Consider the following 19,346-nt stretch of genomic DNA (forward strand, 5'->3'; position numbering starts at 1 on the left):
CAGCCAATCTCTAACTGCTCCTGCACAAGATGTTCATGGTTTACCTTTCTCAGGGGTAGCTTCTAGGGAGGAGGATTCTGAGCCAGATTCAGCAGCAGTGCTGTCCTTGTTGGCATCTGTACTAGATTCGCTAGATTTTGGTGGACTCTGCAGGAGGTAAGTGACACATGAGTTGAAATCATTGTAAAGAAGAAAGCTTCTAAGGTGAGGATGATAGCCACTTAGGATCTACAAATCTTATCTCCCCTTGCTTCTTACTTCTTTCACAAAGGGTTGGAGTATCTGCCACTGTCTGACTAAATTGGGGAAACCTGACACTGTAAGGACTGGCATCTCTGGGTTCAACCTGTCCATGTACATCCCACCCCAGAAGCTGCACATTAGATTTCTTAACAGGAATTTCCTTTTAGGCACTTTGGTTTAAGCAGGATGGGAATGGAAACTATTCCATTGTCTCTGTTCTGGTTTCTCCTTTACTTTTTTTCTAAACTCCTTGGGTTTAATGCAAATATCCTTATTAGATAGCAGTGCTAAGACTCTTAAGAGACTGATTTTGGTGGAAGGAAATGCAGGTAAGTTATTTACTATCTTTAATATATTCTAAAATGTGTTACAGATCTCTGTGCTAGACTCTCCTTGGAAATGAAGTTACAATCTAAGATATAGAATCAAATCTAAGCTCTTGTTAACAGAATCACAGAATCTGAGAGTTGGAAGGGACCTCAACAGCAATCTAGTTCAACTAATACCTGGAAAGAACACCTATGACAAATTCAATGACTGTTTGTCCAATCTCTGCTTGAAGACCTCCCCTGAGGGGAAACTATAACCTCCAGGCAGCCCATGTCACTGCTGGAAAAGTAGCTGTTACAAAGTTTTTCCAGACATTAAACCTAACTCTGCCTCTTTGCAACTTCCACCCACTGCCCCTAATTCTGCCCTCCAAGGCCAAACAGAACAAATATCATCTTTTTTTCCAGATGACAACACATTCAGTATTTGCATAAAGCAGATTACTCCTCGCCCCTGCATCTTTTCTACTCTAGCCAATACCTCCTATGAGTTCAAGGCCATTTAGAATTCTGACTTTTTCTGTATGCACTCCAACTTTATCAATCTACTTCTTAATTTGTGGCTTCTAGGACTGAACACGAGACTATCACTTGGGGTCTGACGGGGGCAGAATACAGACAAAACTATTATCTCTTTATGTTTAAAAGCTGTTAAAGCAAACCAAGATCATTATAGCTATTTTGGCAGCAACATTACATTGCAGATGCATACTGACTTTGCAGTCCACTGCAATTTCATACTTTTTAGACAATTTAATTTTATATTTATCCTAATTGAATTTCATCTTACTTGATTCAATCTAACATTTTATCCTGTCCAGATTTTTTTGGACCTTGACTCTATTTTCCAGTTTCTTAGCTATCCTATACTACACTCATTAATCTAGCCCACAGCTAACTTTTCCATAAGAATGGTGTGAGATACTTTAACCATCCTTATGGTATTTCTCTTATCTACTAGCTTAATATCCCTGACAGAAAAGGAAATAAGGTTGATCTGATTCTTCAGTGAAGCCATGTGTCTTATTTGTGATCACTGCCTCCTTTTCTAGACATCAGCTAACTATCCCTTTAGTGAACTGCTCTGGAACTGAAGTCATGCTTGGGAAACTAAAATTTCCAAACTCTTTTTCCTTCTCTTTGACAACTGGGTCCCCCTTTTTCCAATCTTTTGGTTCTTCTCCTGTTTTCCAGATATTACTCCTGCCTGGGTTCAGCCATTCCATTCACCAGTTCTTTTAATACTCAAAAAATGCTACACATCTAGGCCAGGTGCTTGATTTCTTTAATGACAAAGAGAAACCAAGAGCTCTCAAACCAATGCCCAATGCCCAGTAACAAGAGATTGATAAGTTTACTGAGAAGGATGCTAAGAAATGATCGTTATTTACCTGTACCTCAGGGTCTACATCCTGACAACGAGAACTCCCATGTTCTGAAGTCTCAAAGCTCTAACCACTTAAACGTTAGAGGCCATTTTTTTTACCTTACTCTCTGTTCCCCTGCCTTACTATGAGAGATAAGATTTTGCTTTTAATAACTTGAGACTTCATATTATTTGATCTAATAGGATACTTAAAGCATCAGTGCACCATGAAATGTTAGGGCTAGAAAGGATCTTACAGGTCATCTAGTATAAATTGCTAATTTTATAGGGAAAGAAACCAAGAGTTAAGTTGAAGAAAAGATTTTCCCAAAGACACAAGAGTGGTCATGATGTTTCATACAATGATCATTCTATCATGCCACTGTGCCCCATTAATACCATATATCTGTGATTACAAATGGAAGGAAACTATTAAAGAATAATTTTCTCCATATCATAAAAGCCTCTCTTGTTGTGCCTGCCCTTTCCAGGAAAAGACCTGCCACCTATAACAATAACAGTTCTTTAAGGTTCTGGAGAATGCCAGTGTTACTATCTCCATATTCAGGGGGATGGGAGAGAGGAAGCTGACCTTCACAAAGGTGAAGTAGTAATAAGTGGCAAACTGAGATGAGGAGGGTATTTGCTCAAGGTCATACATTCAAGCAAATGTCAGAAATGGGATTTGAATTCAAGTTCCCAAGGCTAGAATTCTGTCCACTATACAACGTCCAACTTTATAGTAATGAGTGGTGCAACAGCATCAGATGAGTAAGGAAAACATAAAATCTTTACCTAAATTTTATCAAGATCAGGTTCAATGGTGGCTTAGAGTCATATGCCTAGAGATGAGAATTAAACCCATTGGGGGCGGGGAGGCTGCGACAAGGAAGAGGAGAAAGAAATAACTCACCAACACCCTTTCACTCATGTTCTGTCCAAACACAAACTTGTTGCTGGAGGCATCAGCATTATTTGTTGAGTTCTCTAAACTGAAGAGAAAGGCTATTATTAATGAGGCTAAATGAAATACTACAGTATTAATCTGATGCATTCTCAAAGAACATGTGAACAGACAAGAGGACACACACGAAAGTGGACATTAATACCCTGCTTAGGGTTTACAAAGCACATTACGTAAAATACCTCATTTGTTCTTATCAACAGCCTTGTAAGGTGGGTACAAGATGCATTATTACTCCCATTTTACAGATGAGAAAACAGGCTCAGAGAAGGTAGGACACTGTGAGAGGTAATATTCAAACCCAGTTTCAGTGTCCTTTCCCCTATGCAATGCAGCCCCCCACCCCCATGCCACTTGCTGGCCTTCGAGCCTATAAACAACAGGCAACACCTTCTACCTTGGCTCTTGGCATGTATCCAGGAAGGTCCTATTTCTCATTTAGTCTTTATCCAGTCCAGCAAGCATTTACTGTGTACTTACTCTGGGGAAAGCACTCTGCACAAAGCACTCTACTGGGGATTACAAGAGCAACAATAACTAACATTTATTTAACACTTTAAAGTACCCTATGAAGTAGGTGCTACTATTACCCTCATTTACTTTTTTTTAAAAAATGTATTCAAAGTTTTGAGGTCTAAATTCTATCTCTCTCCCCTCTCTGAGATGGTAAGCAATCAGATATAGGTTATACATATGCAAATATTTCCATAATACTAATTTTGTACAAGAAGACTTGAATAAAAGAAAAAAATGAAAGTGAAAAATAGCATGACTCAGTGTATTCAAACAATATCAATTCTTTCTCTGAAGGCGGATAGTATGCTTCATCATCAATCCTTTGAGATTGTCTTAGATCAATGTAGTGCTGAGAATAGCTGTCATTCACAGTTCTTTATCAAACAGTATCATTGTTACAGTGGACAATGTTCTCCTGGTTTTGTTCAGTTCATTATGCATCAGTTCATGTAAGTCTTTCTAGGTTTTTCTGAAACCATCCTGTTTGTAATTTCTTACAGCACATAATATTCCATTACAATCATATGCAACAGCTTGTTTAGCCATTCCCCAATTGATGGGCATCCATCCCTTTGATTTCCAAGTCTTACCCAGCACAAAAGAGCGGCTACAAACATTTTTGCACAAATAGGTCCTTTTCTCTTTTTTTGGATATCTTTGGGATATAGACCTAGTAGTAGTACTGCTGGATCAAAGGGTATGCACAGTTTTATAGCCTTTTGGGTATAGTTTTAAATTGCTCTCCAGAATGGTTGGATCAGTTCACAATCCCACCAACAGTGCATTAGTGATCCAGTTTTCCCATATCCCTTCCAACATTCAGCATCTTCCTTTTTTGTCATATTAGCTAATCTGACAGTTGTTACCTTAGAGTTGTTTTAATTTGCATTTCTCTGATCAATAGTGATTTAGAGCATTTTTTCATAACTATAGATAGTTTTGATTTGTCTGAAAACTACCTGTTCATATCCTTTGACCACTCGTAAATAAGGGATTGACTAGTATTTTTGTAAATGTGACTCAGTCCTCTATATATTTGAGAAATGAGGCATTTATCAGATACTTGTTGCAAATTCCACACACCTCCCCCGTTTTCTGCTTTCCTTATAATTTTGGTTGCATTGGTTTTATTTGTGCAAAAACTTTTTTATATAATCAAAATGATATATTTTAACTTATCTTGGTATATGGTCTATGCATGTTTGTTGCTCTATGTCTAGTTTCTGCCATACTGTTTTCCAGTTTCCCCAGAAGTTTCTGTCCAATGAGTTTCTGTTTCAAAAGCTTGGATCTTTGGGTTTATCATTTAGACTACTACAGCCACTTACTATAATTTGTACCTGATCTATTCCACTGATCTACCATTCTATTTTTCAGCCAGTACCAGATTGCTTTCTGATAATTACCACTTTATAATACAGTTTGAGATCTGGTATGGCTAGACTACCTTCTTGCACATTTTCCCCCCACTGATTCCCTTGATATCCCTGAGCTTTTGTTCTTCCAGATGAATGATATTTTTTTAACCCTGTAAAATAAATTGATAGTTTGACTGGCATGGCACTGAATAAATAATTTGGGTAGAATTGTCATTTTTATTATATTGGTTCAGCCTACCCATAAGCATTTAATATTTCTCCAGTGGTTTAGATCTGACTTTGTGTGAAAAGTATTTTATAGTTGTGTTCATATAGCCCCTGGGTTTGTCTTGGCAAGTAGACTCCCAGGTATTTTATACTACAACTAAAACAACTACAGTTGTTTTAAATGGAATTTTTCTTTCTATCTTTTGCTGCTAGATTTTGTTGGTAACATACAGGAATGCTGATGATTTATATAGGTTGACTATGTATTGTGCAAAATTATTTGTATTATGCTAAAATTGTTTATAATTTCAAGTAGTTTTTTAGTTGATTCTCTAGGATTTTCTACATATATCATCTGCAAAGAATGATAGTTTTGTTTCCACATTACCTATTCTAATTCCTTTAATCTCGTTTTTTTCTCATTGCTATAGCAAACATTTCTAGTACAATATTAAATAAGATGGGCATCCTTACTTCACCCCTTATTGTATTGGAAAGGCTACTAGCTTATCCCCATTACAGATGTTTGCTGATGGCTTTAGATAAATATTACTTATATTAAGGATAGCTCCATTTATTCCTATGCTGTCTAGTGTTTTTAATAGGAATGGGTGCTGTATTTTATCAAAGGTTTTTTCTGCGTTTATTGAAATAATTATATTATTTTTGATGGCTTTGTTATTGATGTGGTCAACTATGCATATAGTCTTCCTAATACTGAACCAGCCCTGAATCCCTGGTATAAATCCCACCTTGTCAAAGTGTATGATCCTTATGGATATATTACTGTAATCTCTTGGCTAGTATTTTAAATTTTTTGCATCAATATTCATTAGGGAAATTGGTCTAATATTCTTTCTCTGTTTTGGCTCTCCCTGGTTTTGGTTATCAGCAACATATATGTTATAAAAGAATTTGGGAAGACTCTGCTTACTTTTTCCAAATAGTTTATATAGTATTGGGATTTACTGTTCTTTGAATATTTGGTAGAATTCACTTGTGAATCCATTTGGTCCTGGGGATTTTTTTCTTAGGAAGTTCACTGATGGCTTTTTCTAAGATTGGGTTAAATATTTTATTTCTTCTGTTAATTTGGGCAATTTATATTTTTGTAGATATTCATCCATTTTATTTAGATTGTCATATTTATTGGCATTTAATTGGGCAAAACAGCTCCTAACAATTGTCTTAATTTCCTCTTCATTGGTGGTGAGGTCACCCCTTACATTTTTGATACTAGTAATTTGGTTTTCTTCCTTCTTTTTAAAAATCAAATTAACCAATGGTTTATCTTTTTTATTGATGCTTTTCCCCCCTGACAAAACCAATTTCTAGTTTTATTAGTTCAATGGTTTTCTTACTTTCAATACTTTATTAAATCTTTCCTTTGATTTTCAGGATTTCCAATCTGGTGTTTAACTGGGGATTTTTGACTTGTTCTTTTTCTAGTCTTTTTTTTAGTTGCATGCCCAATTCATTGATCTGCTTTTTCTCTGTTTTACTGATGTAAGCAATTAGAGATACACATTATCCCCTAAGTACTGCTTTGGCAGCATCCCATAAATTTTGGTATGTTGTTTCATTGTTGTCCTTTGCCTTAATAAAATTATCGGTTGTTGCTATGATTTGTTCTTTGATCCACTTATTTTTTAGGATTATTCAATTTCTAATTAAATCAAAATCTCTCTTTCCATTATGCATTATTGAATGTAATTTTTATTGCATTATGATCTGAATTAAAGATGCAAGTGGCTATTTCTACATTTGGTTGCGAGGTTTTTATGTCCTAACACATGGTCAATTTTTTGTGTAGGTGCCATGTACTGCTGAGAAAAAGGTATATTCCTTTCTATTCTCATTCAGTTTTCTCCAGAGATCTATCATATCTAACTTTTTCAGAGCTTTATTTGCCTCCTTAAACTCTTATTTTTTGGTTAGATTTATCTAGTTGTAAGAGGGGAAAGTTGAGGTGCCCCACTAGTATAATTTTACTGTATAATTCATTCAACTTCCTCTTCAAAAATTTAGACACTACATTTGGTGCATATGTTTAGTATTGATATGACTTCATTATCCATGGTATCTTTCAGCAAGATATAGTTGCCCTATCTCTTTTAATAAGATCTATTTTTGCTTTTGTTTTGTTTGAGATCATGATTGCTACCTCTGCCTTCTTTGCTTCAGCCGAAGCATAATCAATTCTGCTTCAGCTCCTTACCTTTACCCTGTATCTCTCTTCTTCAAATGTGTTTCTCGTAAACCACACATTGTAGCATTCTGGTTTTTAATCCATTCCGCTGATTCCGTTTTATGGATGAGTTCATCCCATTCACATTTGTAGTTATGATAACTGTGTACTTTCCTCTATGTTATTTTTCCCTTGTTTATGCCTCTTTCTCTCTTACTCCCCACCTTTTTCCTCCCAAAAAATAAGTGTTTTATTTCTGATCATTGCCTTCCCCAATCTACCCTCCCTTTTACCAGTTCTCCCTCTCCCTTCTATCATCCCCATCCCTTCTTACTTCTTTAAAAGGTAACATAGATTTCTGTATCCAACTAAGTGTATGTGTTATTCCCTCTTTGAGCCAATTTTAATAAGTCTGACCTTTGCCCATCACCCCCTCATCTTCCTTTCCATTATATCTTTCATGCCTCTTTTATGTGAGATAATTTACCCCATTCAATCTCCCCCCTCCTTCTTCTAGTGCAATTTTCTTTCTCACCCTTTGATTTTGCTTTTTGGGGTATCATCCCATCAAAGTCACCTTATATCTAAAACCTCTGCCTATAAATATTCCTTCTAATTGCTTTTACAGCAATAAAGTTCTTAATAGTTATAAATATTATCTTGTCATATAGAAATATAAACAGTTTAACCTTATTGAATTTCTTATATTTTCTCTTTCAGTTTTACCTTTTTATGTTTCCCTTGAGTCTTGTATTTGGAAGTTAAATTTTTTATCCAGCTCTGTTCTTTTAATTAGGAATGCTTGAAAGTCCTCTATTTCATTAAATATACCTTTCCCTCCTTGAAAGATCATAATCAGTTTTGCTGGGTGGTTGATTCTTGCTTGTAATCTTAACTTCTGTGCCTTCCAGTATATCATATTCCAAGCTCTCCAGTTCTTTAATGTGGAAGCAAGCCAAATCTCATGTAATCCTGACTATAGCTCCACAATATTTGAATTGCTTCTTTATGACTGCTTGCAGTACTTTCTCCTTGATCTTCACAGATCAAGCTATTTAGTTATGATATTCTTGGGAGTTTTCATTCTGGAATCTTTCAGGAGTTGACCAGTGGATTCTTTCAATTTCTGTTTTGCCTTCTGGTTCTAAAATATCAGTGCAATTTTTTTTTTAAAACAATTTCTTATAAGATGTTGTCCAGGCTTTTTTTTTTTTTTTAAATTATGGCTTTCAGGTAGTCCAATAATTTTCAAATTATCTCTCCTGGATCTATTTTCTAGGTCAGTTACTGTCAAATAAGAAATTTCACATTTTCTTTTTGATTTTGTTTTATTGTATCTTGATGTCTCATAGTCATTGGCTTCCACTTGCTCAATTCTAATTTTTAAGGAATCATTTTCTTCAGTGAGCTTTTTTACTTCCTTTTCCATTTGGCCAATTCCATTTTTTAGGGAGTTTTTTCCCTTGGTAAATTTTTGTTTATCTTTCCCCATACTGTAGACTCTTTTTTTTCAAGATTCTCTTGCATTACTCTAATTTCTTTTCCCATTTTTATTTCTACTTCTCTAATTCGCTTTTTAAAATCAATTTTTGTTTATCTTTCCCCATACTGTAGACTCTTTTTTTTCAAGATTCTCTTGCATTACTCTAATTTCTTTTCCCATTTTTATTTCTACTTCTCTAATTCGCTTTTTAAAATCTTTTTTAAGGTCTTTCAGTAATTCTTTTTGGGCCTGAGGCAAAATTACATTTTTCTTTGAGGCTTCAGATGTAGCCATTTCAACACTATTGTCCTCTTCTAAGTTTATGCCTTGATCCTCATCTCCCTGTCACCATATTAACTTTCTATAGTCTAAGGGTTTTTTTGGTTGTTTTTCTGGGGGGTTTGTTTTGTGTTTTTTTGCAGGGGTGTCTTGGTGTTTTTAAGTGAATTGGTTTCTGGTCCCTCACTGTCCCAAGCTTTTTGTGCTGGGGCTCTGGGTCTTACTGTTGGCTTTCACTGGAGAGTAGGTTACTCATTCTGTCTCTTACTAGGGGTGTGAAGCCTCCCTGTTGGTTTCCTCTGAGTGTGGGGTTTAACTGCTGGCCAGGGGTAGGGCCTTTCTGCTGGGTTGCCATTGTAACAGTCTTTCTGGAGACTGGAGCTAGAGGAAGTTTGCTCCACAGGTAGGGCCCTGCTGCTGGGTTGCTATGGAAAGGGTCTTTCTGCTGGGAGGCTCCAGGGGTGGGGTCTTGCTGCTGGCCAGCCCTAGGGAGGGGCTTCGCTACTGGTTGGCAATGGGGTCAAGGCCTCTGGTGGCTTGTGCTGGGATGTGGGGTGACTCACGTGGGGCCTCACTATGCTTCACAGACTGCTCACCTGCCTAACGGGCTGAAGCCTTGCTTCAGGACCCCTGCTATGAGGCTGCCTGCTAGCTGCTGCTCTTGGACTTCAACCCCTTCCCACCCCAGTGAAACAGATCTTTTTTTTGCCAGACTGGTAAGCTGCTTCCCTGATCCTAGATCAATTTTGAGGCAGTTTTCTAGTTGTTTGGAGGGCTTCAGAGGGTTCCTTCCTCACTCTGCCATCTGGGCAATGAAAGGCCTGTTAGAGATGGCTCTGGAGGCTGAAAAGGAACTAGGGAGCCCCAACAAGTGGAGGTAAGGAGGAACAACATTCCAGCCACAGTATATGTAGAGGTGGAAGACAGGATGCTATGGATAGGGACTAGAAAGGAATTTGTTTCAGAATAAGAGTACATAAGCAGGAAAAATATGAAATAAGTCTGGAAGAAATGTGTAGGGCTTTAAATGCCAGACTTAAAAGAGTTTCATTTTTATCCCAAAGGCAACAAGGACCCATAAAATCTTCTTAAGCAGCAAAGTGTCATGGTCAGAGCTGTCCTTTAAGAATATCAATTTGGGGGCTGTAAGGGATGAATTAGAGAGGGCAGAGAGTAGTAGCATGGAGAATGATCAGGAGGCAGAGGATGATGGTTTTTAACTAGGATAGTTGCTATGTGAGTGAAGAAGGAATAGATGTGAGAGATGTTATGGAGATAGAATTAATAAAACTTGGCAACTCAATGGATTTGAAAATTAAGAGTAAAAAGAAAAATGCAGGATAACTCAGCCTAGGTGAACTTGAGTGACTTAAAGGATGGTGCTGTCCTCAAAAGAAATATGTAAAACTTAGGATTTTGTGGCATGGATAACAAGCTCTACTTTTGGCACACTGAATGTGAGATGCTTATAAGAAAGACAGGTGGAGATGTCCAGCAAGAAAATGATGTGGGGTCTGGAGTTCAAAACAGAGATGATGTATGGACATGCAGATTTTAAAGTCATGCATAAAGATGATAACTAAATATCTGAGGTTTCTCTCTTAGCAGAGCAAAAAGTATGGAGTGGCCAGTCTCTGTCCAAACACTTCTCCCGGGTCTTGAAAACTGGGATCTTAAAATGCAGAAGTGAGGAAGAAATAAATTCTATGTCCAGGGCACAGACAGCCAACATAAAGGAGAAAAGACCACAAATGGTCTATCCACATGAGCAACAAACAAGAAAATCACTTTGGACAGAGTAGAGTACATGAAGGGAATAACGTATAATAAAGATGGCAAGCTTGTAAAGGACTTTAACCTGGTTAGAGTTGTGAATTACGAATATCACTTGGTATAGGTACTGTCTTTACTAACATAGCTCAAAACCCCTTCAGAACATAGTAGCCAGTCTTCATGAGTTGTCATCATATCAGCGATTAACATCTCCCTGTACCTAGTTCTGTACCAGTTGTCCTTGGCTCTTTCTTGATTTCATTTCTATCTGGTGTGACCTATCAAAGCTTATGTTTTAATGGCATACCCCTTCTTCAAGAGTCTATGTTCATCTCCAACCCATACTGAAGTGCTATAGCAAAGCTTTAGATGTGTGAAAGTACAAGTCAGACCCCTCACTGAACTGGCAAAAAGATTTTTTTCTCCTCTTAAGAGTTCACATAGCAAGTGGGAGGACGTAATCAAAAGCAAACACTTTTGAAAAGGGACAGGGTCAAGGGAGAAAACTGAATAAAGGGGGACAGAATAGGATGGAAGGAAATATAGTTAGCCTTTTACAATATGAGCATGGTGGAAGTGTTTTACATAATGATACATGTGTGATCTATGTTGAATTGATTGCCTTCCTAGGGAGGGTGGGTGGGAAGGGAAGAGGAGAGAGAATTTGGAACTCAAAGTTTTAAAAGCAGATGCTTAAAAAAATAGTTGTTTTTTGCATACAGCTGGGAAACAAGATAGATAGGGAATGGGGCATAGAAATCTATCCTGTCCTACAAGAAAGTAAGGGGAAAGGCGATGGGGGGTAGTGGGGTGAAAGAAGGGACGGCTGACTGGGGAACGAGGCAATCAGAATATATGCCATTGTAGAATGGGGGGGAGGGTAGAAATGGGGAGAAAATTTGTAACTTAAAATCTTGTGGAAATCAATGTTGAAAACTAAAATATTAAATAAAAATGATAAAATTTTTAAAAAAGCAAGGATTGAAAAATAAAAAATAAAAAAGGGTTCACATAGCAGTTTATTTTGTATCTCTCTGATCCAACTGGCAAGTATTATTTCATATATGTGTCACCGAACATAGATTTGGAGGTGAAAGGAACTATAGAAGGTACCTTAGTCCAAACTCCTCATTTGAAAAATAAAGAAACTTGAGACCCAGAGAGGTAAACTCATTTGGACCAGGTCCTCTGACTTCAGCTCCAGTACTCACTCCACTCTAAGACACCGCATCCTCTACTCCCCTCATAGATGGAACAAGTGGTAGTGAAGCTATAGAGGACTTTTCATCTTAAATCAGAAGACCTGGGTTCAAATCTCGGATCTGCCACTTAATACCTGGGTACTTTGGGTAAATGACTTCATTTCTCTAGGACTCACTTTCCAAGCAATAAAGGAGTAGGACGGGATGAAAGATGTCAAATTTGTGGCCTTGAAGCTATGAAACTCCAGAGCACAGAATCAGATCAAAATGTAACTGGGAAATGTTCAATGAAATAAAAAAAAAATTCAAAAATAACAGAGATATTGTTAATATGCGGTTTTCTAAGTCCATTTCTATTTGAGTTTGACACCACCAGACTAGGTAATCTCTAAAGTTCCATCTAGTTTTGAACAAGGAGTAACAAGTTCAAATCGATGCCCAGAACAGACCATTCTAGCAGTGAAAATGGAATGGGACTTGAGGGGCTGGGAAGGGGAGGAAGCAGGGGAGGCCTAGGGAGAAAGATAATGAGTTTGATTTTAGACATATTTAGTTGAAGGTGGGTAGAGTATCCTATAGGAAGTTGGAGGTTTGAGGTTGGAACTTCCAAAGTGAGATTGGCACTAGAGACACAGAATTTCATAGTTTATATAAGGTGGTACTTGAAGGTGTGGGAGTGAATGAGAATGACACAGGCCTGAAAATAGGAATTTTAAGATGCAGAAGTAAGGAAGGAGAGTATTGTATGTACAGGAGACAGAGACATCAGATAAGAACTATCACATGTGAGCAACAGTCAGTCACTTTGGATAGAGCAGAGTACATGAAGAGAGAAAAAGTATAAAGATAAAAGGGGAAGGCTGAAGACACCTTTATCAAGAGGTAGAAAAAAGGATAGCAAGGCAGCAACGGGAATGGGAATGATTCGAGGTACAGAAAAACCAAGAGTGTGGTATCCCTGAAGCAGAAGGAAGATAAGAGTATCCAGGAAAAATGGGTATCACAACTTGCTGGAATTAAAAAAAAAAAGACTGAAAAAAGGTCACTAGATTTGGCAACTCGATCATCTACAATTTTATCAAAAGCAGTCTCAGCAGAGCAGCGTTGGCACCGGCCATATTCCAACGGGTTGAGGAAAGACTAGGTGGTGAAGTATAGGCACAAAGACAGACGACTTTTTCAACAAATTTAGCAGTGAGAGAAAAGAGTTGAGGCAGGAGACTCAAAGGTCAGATTAAAAAAAAAGGGTAGCATAATCCAATGATGCTTATAGGCAAGCAGAAAGAAATGAGTGGTGAAGGAGAGATGAAAACTTATCGAAGTGAGGATGAGTCAGAAGATATGAAGCAATATTGGAGAGAAGATTTCTAATTAGGTCCCCCATTTATAATAATTGGAGAGACCATGACCTTTGCCTCAATGTTTTCAAGAGATTTCCTTCAGAAAGGTACATAAAATTATTTGGTTTCCCAAATTTTAGGTTGCTTTTGCTCAAAGGCCTCTGCAAAGAACTATACATTATATATTCAAAATACATTTATTAAGTGAAGTATTAATACTTCACTTAATAAGTACCTACTACTCTGTACAAGATCCCACTCCAGGTGTTTGGAAAACAAAGAATGACTTAGGACTAGTCCTGGTTCCACTACTATCTATGTTGTCCTTGAACAATCCCTTCACCTATCTCCTTATTTATCTCTGTAAAATGAGGAACTGGACTATCCATGCTTTCTAAACTGCTCCAAACCACAGTTTAAGAAGTACCAAAGGGGTCGAGAGTGGAAAAAGTTTAAGGCCTGGACTAGATGATTTCTAAGGGCCCGAAAAGTTCTAAGGTTCTGTGATTCTTTGTATTCAGAATTAATCTAGGAAAAAACAAGGTAATTTTACAGTTTTTTGTGATCCCTAAATTGGCCAATGTAAAATGAATAGGCATCATACCTATACCTATCAAATTGCTCCAGAAGATCACAGTCTATGAGGGGAAATAAAGACATGTACCCCCAAGTGTGCCAGTACATAAGATGAAATACTATGAGAATTCAGGAGGGAGTGATGGTTTCCAAGCTGAGAAACTAACAAATAAAACATAGATAATGTTAAGTTGTGGTTTTCTAATTCTATGAATGGTTTGATGGCCCCAGTTTCTATCTGTATTGGACATTCCCTGTGTGGAACACTTGAAGGAGAAGGAAGCTCCACAGTGATCATAGGATTATTGATTCAGAGCTAGAAAAGACCTTAGATAACATCTCATTTTATACATGAAGACGACTGAGGCCAAGAGCAGTTAAATGACTTGCCGAGGTTATATCACCGCCTTTCTTTACTGTACCCCAGCCTCAATATTATTACTCTCTACTATTTACTTATTTATTTACATGTTGTATCCCCTAGGAGAAAATAAATTCCTTAATGAAAGGGACTGTTTTTCCAATTTTGTCTTTGTATCCCTTTGGCTAGTGTAGGTAGTGTAAATACCCAGCAGGTATTTAACAAATCTTTGTTGAATGAACTGAATTATAGTGGTCACCTTGATCACAACAGTATCCAAGTTAAAAAACAGCAGTCCTGTTCTGCCTTCCTAGCCAAGTGTTGGTTACAACCTCATGTCACAGATGAGACAGCCTTGCTCTGGGGCAAGAGCTGGTTGCAGAGTCTCCTAACTTGAGTTCAGTGTACTACACCATGCTGTAGGGAGGTATCTCTGTTGGTTAACATTATTCCCCCACTTCCAAAATTTTGCTAATCATTGTTAATAAAACACAGCTTATCTTCAGGTATAAGAGCATCAGCAGACACATCAGTTGCTCACCTGGAGCTGATGTACTGTAGAAAATAGTTTGTTGCAGATGGCGTTTCAGAGCTTGGATGCCCTGCATTCTGTAGGTCAGTTGTTTCGGCATTTTCATGTCCTAGCTGAGAAACAAAAAAGTACACGTTTAAGGCTGAGTGAATCATGTAGCCCCCAAAATACCAGAGTTCACCTCCTTTATCTCTCAAAAAACAAACACACAAAACCCAGGGAAAAAAGGCCCACAATTACCATTGTACTATATAAACCCTGGGAAGTGAATCTCTTAAGTCATGGGGGTGAGGAGTAGGGAAAGGTAGACTTTACCATTTCTATTCCATATATCTTTCCCCCTTGAATAAAAAGATGTGGAAAAAGTACAGGAGGTATAAAACCTCAAAAGATCTGAGCTTATAAAAAAGTTACAATTAAACTAGGATCTAGATTTTCATTTCCAGATTTCACATTAATAAAAATGGGATGACAGCAGTGTCCTTTATTGACAATACTTATCTTCAGGGAGCTAAAATTATATCAGCCATGTTTAGTTTTTTGATTTCTTTTTTAATCCTGATGCAACCGTACAACCTTCCTGAATTGATGGTGAAACTAGGGCTCCCCCTCAAATGTTCAGGTGACAGTGGAAAAGGCAGGTTCAAGCCTTTCTTCCCATTTTCAATTCAGAAATCTATCCATTAGCCAAGACAATACTTGTACCATTACCACAAGCAGGGTGTACTAACACCCTGCCCCCAAGGTCATCTGTCTCTGTGCCAAGAAAAGCCCAAGAGGAATCAATTATCTTGGCTTGAAGCCATGGCAACAAATACATGTACTTTCAAAGTCACAGATGGAATAGGATGAAGGTGATAACAAATGGTGCCATTCTTCATACATTTAACCTGCCACCACTGTTGTTTTGCCTCCTTTTGAGAAAAACACTTGAAAAAAATGCTTGTTTGGCCCACAAATTGTCAGCAAATCCACAGAATCCATTTTTCCACTAATGGAGAAGGAGTACAATGTTCTGATATGGCCTACAATGTACTTTGTTACCTCTCAATCTCCCTTACAGCTAGACTTTCAACTACAGTAAACAAAACCTTAGGAAGGGAATTCCTTTGCCTGTCTTAGTAAGAAGGAAGCAATGTTAGCATTTCTCCTTCCTTCTCTCAAAGCCTACCTGGACACCAAGACTCACCTTTCCAACTCCTACCCCCACCTACCCCATTTTACAGAAAAGGTGGCCATGATAATAGAAATAAAGTCTGTGCCAGGCTTATTAGATCAAAATATTCCAAAATCACTATTCTCACTTTGGCCTCAGTCTACCAGAGGACACTGAGTCAGATGGACTCAAAGGGGATAAAAGTAAAGGGTTAGTGCACCTCAGGCTTAACAAAATACATTGTGGAAAGAATAGAGACCCAACTTGCATAACAAAGTCTATTCCCAGAGCTCAGATCTTAGCACCCAAACAGGAAAATGTAAGCAAAGGAATGGACTATGAATAATATAATTCCCATGACCACCTGAATGAAAAGATGGGGCTTAAAATTAATTTATTTATTAACAACTATCTCCCCTGTTGTTGAATTCTGAGTAGAGGAATAATTTCATTAGTTCAGCATATCATGCAAGTGCCATTGTTCTGATTAGATACCTTAACTCTGTCCCTCAAGTTTTGCCCAAATACAAATGCTTGCTGTGCAATTTGCTTTTTTCTCTCACAGGTCTCATCCTCGGAAGTATTGCTAGACTCATTTTTCTGGGGGTCTTTCTCCTAAAAAAAGGAAGTGACATTTAGCAGAGACAAACGAGATCAGCAACTTAACACCATCTCATTCAAGCTGCACTTTTTCTGATCATGCGGGCATATGGGGCAGCTGTGGTCACAGCCCATCTCCAAAGGTCCCTGAAGCAGCATCCCAATGGAGGGGAGGAGGAGTTCAGTGAGTCCCTCAAATGCCATAGGACCCAAAGAAAGTTAACAGGATTTTAAATCACCAAGAGCCACAGTGTCCAGAGCAAGGAAGAATCTACTCCCGCTGTACTTGTCTGCCCTGGCCAGAACACCTCTGGAGTGTTTAATTACAGGTACCACATTTTAGGAAGGATTTGGACAAACTGGAGCACTTCCAGAGGAAGGGGATCCAACAGGAGATGGGAATTCATCACAAATAAGGAAGGGCTTAATGAACTGAGACGGTTTAACCTGGAGAAAAGATATGAGGGGCAATAATAGCTCCCTACGTATTCTGAAACACTGTAATGCTGAAGAAGGTTTAGTATTGTTTTGCTTGGCATCAAAGGACAGAACTAAGAATGTTGGGTGGAAGTTGCAGAGAAGTCGACTTAGGTTCAATATAAGGAAAAACTCTTAATAATCAGAACTCCCCCAGAGTGGAACAGATTTTGGTAGGCAATGAGTCCCCCTCACTGGAGGGTGCACGTACAGGCTGGATGATACCTGGGAGGTGGGGGGGAGATTCCTGTTCAGGTATGGGAGTTGAACCAAATGGTCTCCATGAGATCCCTGGAACCTCTGAATTTCTATCTCAGTTGCTTCATTAACTGGAATAGCAGGAAAGAGACTCTGCTGTAGTCTGATCCTACTGCTAAGGTACTTATGACAAACAAGAAATACTTACTTGAAATAAGATGCAAGCTTGTAAGCAGACTTAGATATTTTGGATTTAAATTATGGAAATGGCTGACTCAGAAGTTGTAAATTTAAGAAGGAGATGCCAGGCTGCAACTATGAAATTCCCATCTTAACATGAACAAGTGGCTATGGACCTGAAATGCTAGATGTCAGGCTGCCTGTTACACTGTGATCTCTATACACCAACAATATTCTACCTTTCTCATTCTTGGCCTTAGTGGTTATCTACTATGTTCTGCAGAGCCCCAGCCTAGGAACATATTATGTGCATGCATGCGTGTATCTCTATGTGTGCATGTGTGTATACAAACACACATCAGTGGCAACAATGCAGAGGCAGCAAAATACAGCGGAAAAGAGAAGCGCTGCCTGCCAAACACCACACTGCTGCTCAAGTCAGTAGTAAAAACAAAAGTATTTGGGTCCAAAGTCTTAGCATTGTATCACCTATGTAGGTAATAAATTATACTTTCTGGTTACTTTTTAGAATTTAATGAAAAGCACTGCTGATGGAAGAAAAATTATGTACATAGTCCCTAACCTAAGTACAGAAAAAGGAAAACAGATTTCACCCAGGTACTAAGATTTAAATATTTATTGCATTATATTTATTGCATTAGTACATTGCCACCTATTGGCTTTTGTTACCCTAAATACAGGCAGCAACCAGTTATGAGGAATTAATTGCAAATGGTGAGGGTCTCTAGGTCAGGGCTGTCCAACCTTAAGTTTTTACTGAAACAACAGACAAAGTATTTTGATTTGCCATTTTAGTGAGAGCTCTGCAGTAGCTTGGTAGCTCAGCTTCCTTTACTAAAGCATTTATGTAAATTTCTATGCTTGTAGGCAGGCTGCATTAATTGCACTTTGGGCAGCACGTGCCCTGCGGGCCCGGGCCTGCATTTTGGACAGCCCTGTTCTAGGTGTTTCTGTTTGTGAATGACGATGTGCTGATTACATGAAGCCCTAGAGCACTATTGGGGACTTTCCAATGAGCTCCACAGTCACATAAACATTTGGCCAAGCAATAGATGAAGAGTAAGCCATGCAACCAAATGGGCAGACTTTTTAGTCCCTCAGTCAAAGATACACAGATAATGGACAAAAGCTGCAGTCATATGCTGAGCTGGTTTAGAAAAGAGGAAAAGAAAAGGTTCGATTTCATTTGAGAAATTGCCTTGTTTCCATGATTCTGAACTGCTACTTGATGTAAAACTCTTCTTCTTAAAATCAAAATTAATCCTGTAATGTTATACAGCTAGAAATCATAGATTATGGTCTCAGAAAAATCAAAACTGCAAGTGACTCAAAAGACACCAGAGGTAAAGGTAAACAGGCTTCAGTCTATTGACAATAGTGATCTGTGAACAAGCAGTGGCACAAAAATATGACTCAGTCATCTAACAGGAAGCATAGCAAATGATCACTTTGTGCACTGCACTGGAATATTAAAAAGTCCAGAGAAAAGGCTCTAGCACTTTGGAGAGAGATCTCCAGATTTACAGGAGGGCATGAAGAAGAATGGAAGATAAGAAAGGGCAGATAAACTGGAACCTGGACCAGTGGATGATAATACCATACAGACATTAAAGAACTGTAGGAAAAAGTAGGAGGAAGGATACCAAAATAAAAATAAAAAAATAGCATCTTATCTCTATGTTAACCTTTGGTCTCAATCTCTTCTTTAATCAATTTGCAGATGAAACACTGCTGGCTTATTTTCCATACCTTTCTCTCTACCTTCTAATGGCTGCACAGACAATCAGAAGGCATGAGAAACAGCAAAAGGCCCATACGCAGTTAATAATAAAGAACTAGCTGTACACAACTTTTCTTGTGGCAGCTGCTACATGTAATTTTAATAAACAGGGTACAAAATAAAGTCTCAGAAAAACTAGCTAGTAAAAGATTCATTGCACAAAACAGGCTTATTTCTATATTTCCATTTTTATGTA

General features: G+C 38.0%; 1 protein-coding gene across 14 annotated transcripts in view; it reads right to left on the reverse strand.

Moving 5' to 3' along the window:
* RANBP3 (RAN binding protein 3) overlaps positions 1-19,346 on the reverse strand; it is a 95,829-nt gene that overhangs the window by 12,812 nt on the left and 63,671 nt on the right. For 12 of the 14 annotated variants that reach the window (XM_036754711.1, XM_036754631.1, XM_036754720.1 and 9 more), the window contains 4 exons: positions 16,390-16,509; positions 14,748-14,851; positions 2,852-2,930; positions 45-147 (listed from right to left, as the gene is read on the reverse strand). In XM_036754711.1, the coding sequence (XP_036610606.1) occupies positions 45-147; positions 2,852-2,930; positions 14,748-14,851; positions 16,390-16,509 (406 nt within the window). The remainder of the gene's footprint in view (positions 1-44; positions 148-2,851; positions 2,931-14,747; positions 14,852-16,389; positions 16,510-19,346) is intronic. The other 2 variants (XM_036754728.1, XM_036754666.1) reach the window with 1 other exon arrangement.

This window comes from Trichosurus vulpecula, chromosome 1 (assembly GCF_011100635.1).
Source record: "Trichosurus vulpecula isolate mTriVul1 chromosome 1, mTriVul1.pri, whole genome shotgun sequence".
Taxonomy (NCBI): Eukaryota; Metazoa; Chordata; class Mammalia; order Diprotodontia; family Phalangeridae; genus Trichosurus; species Trichosurus vulpecula.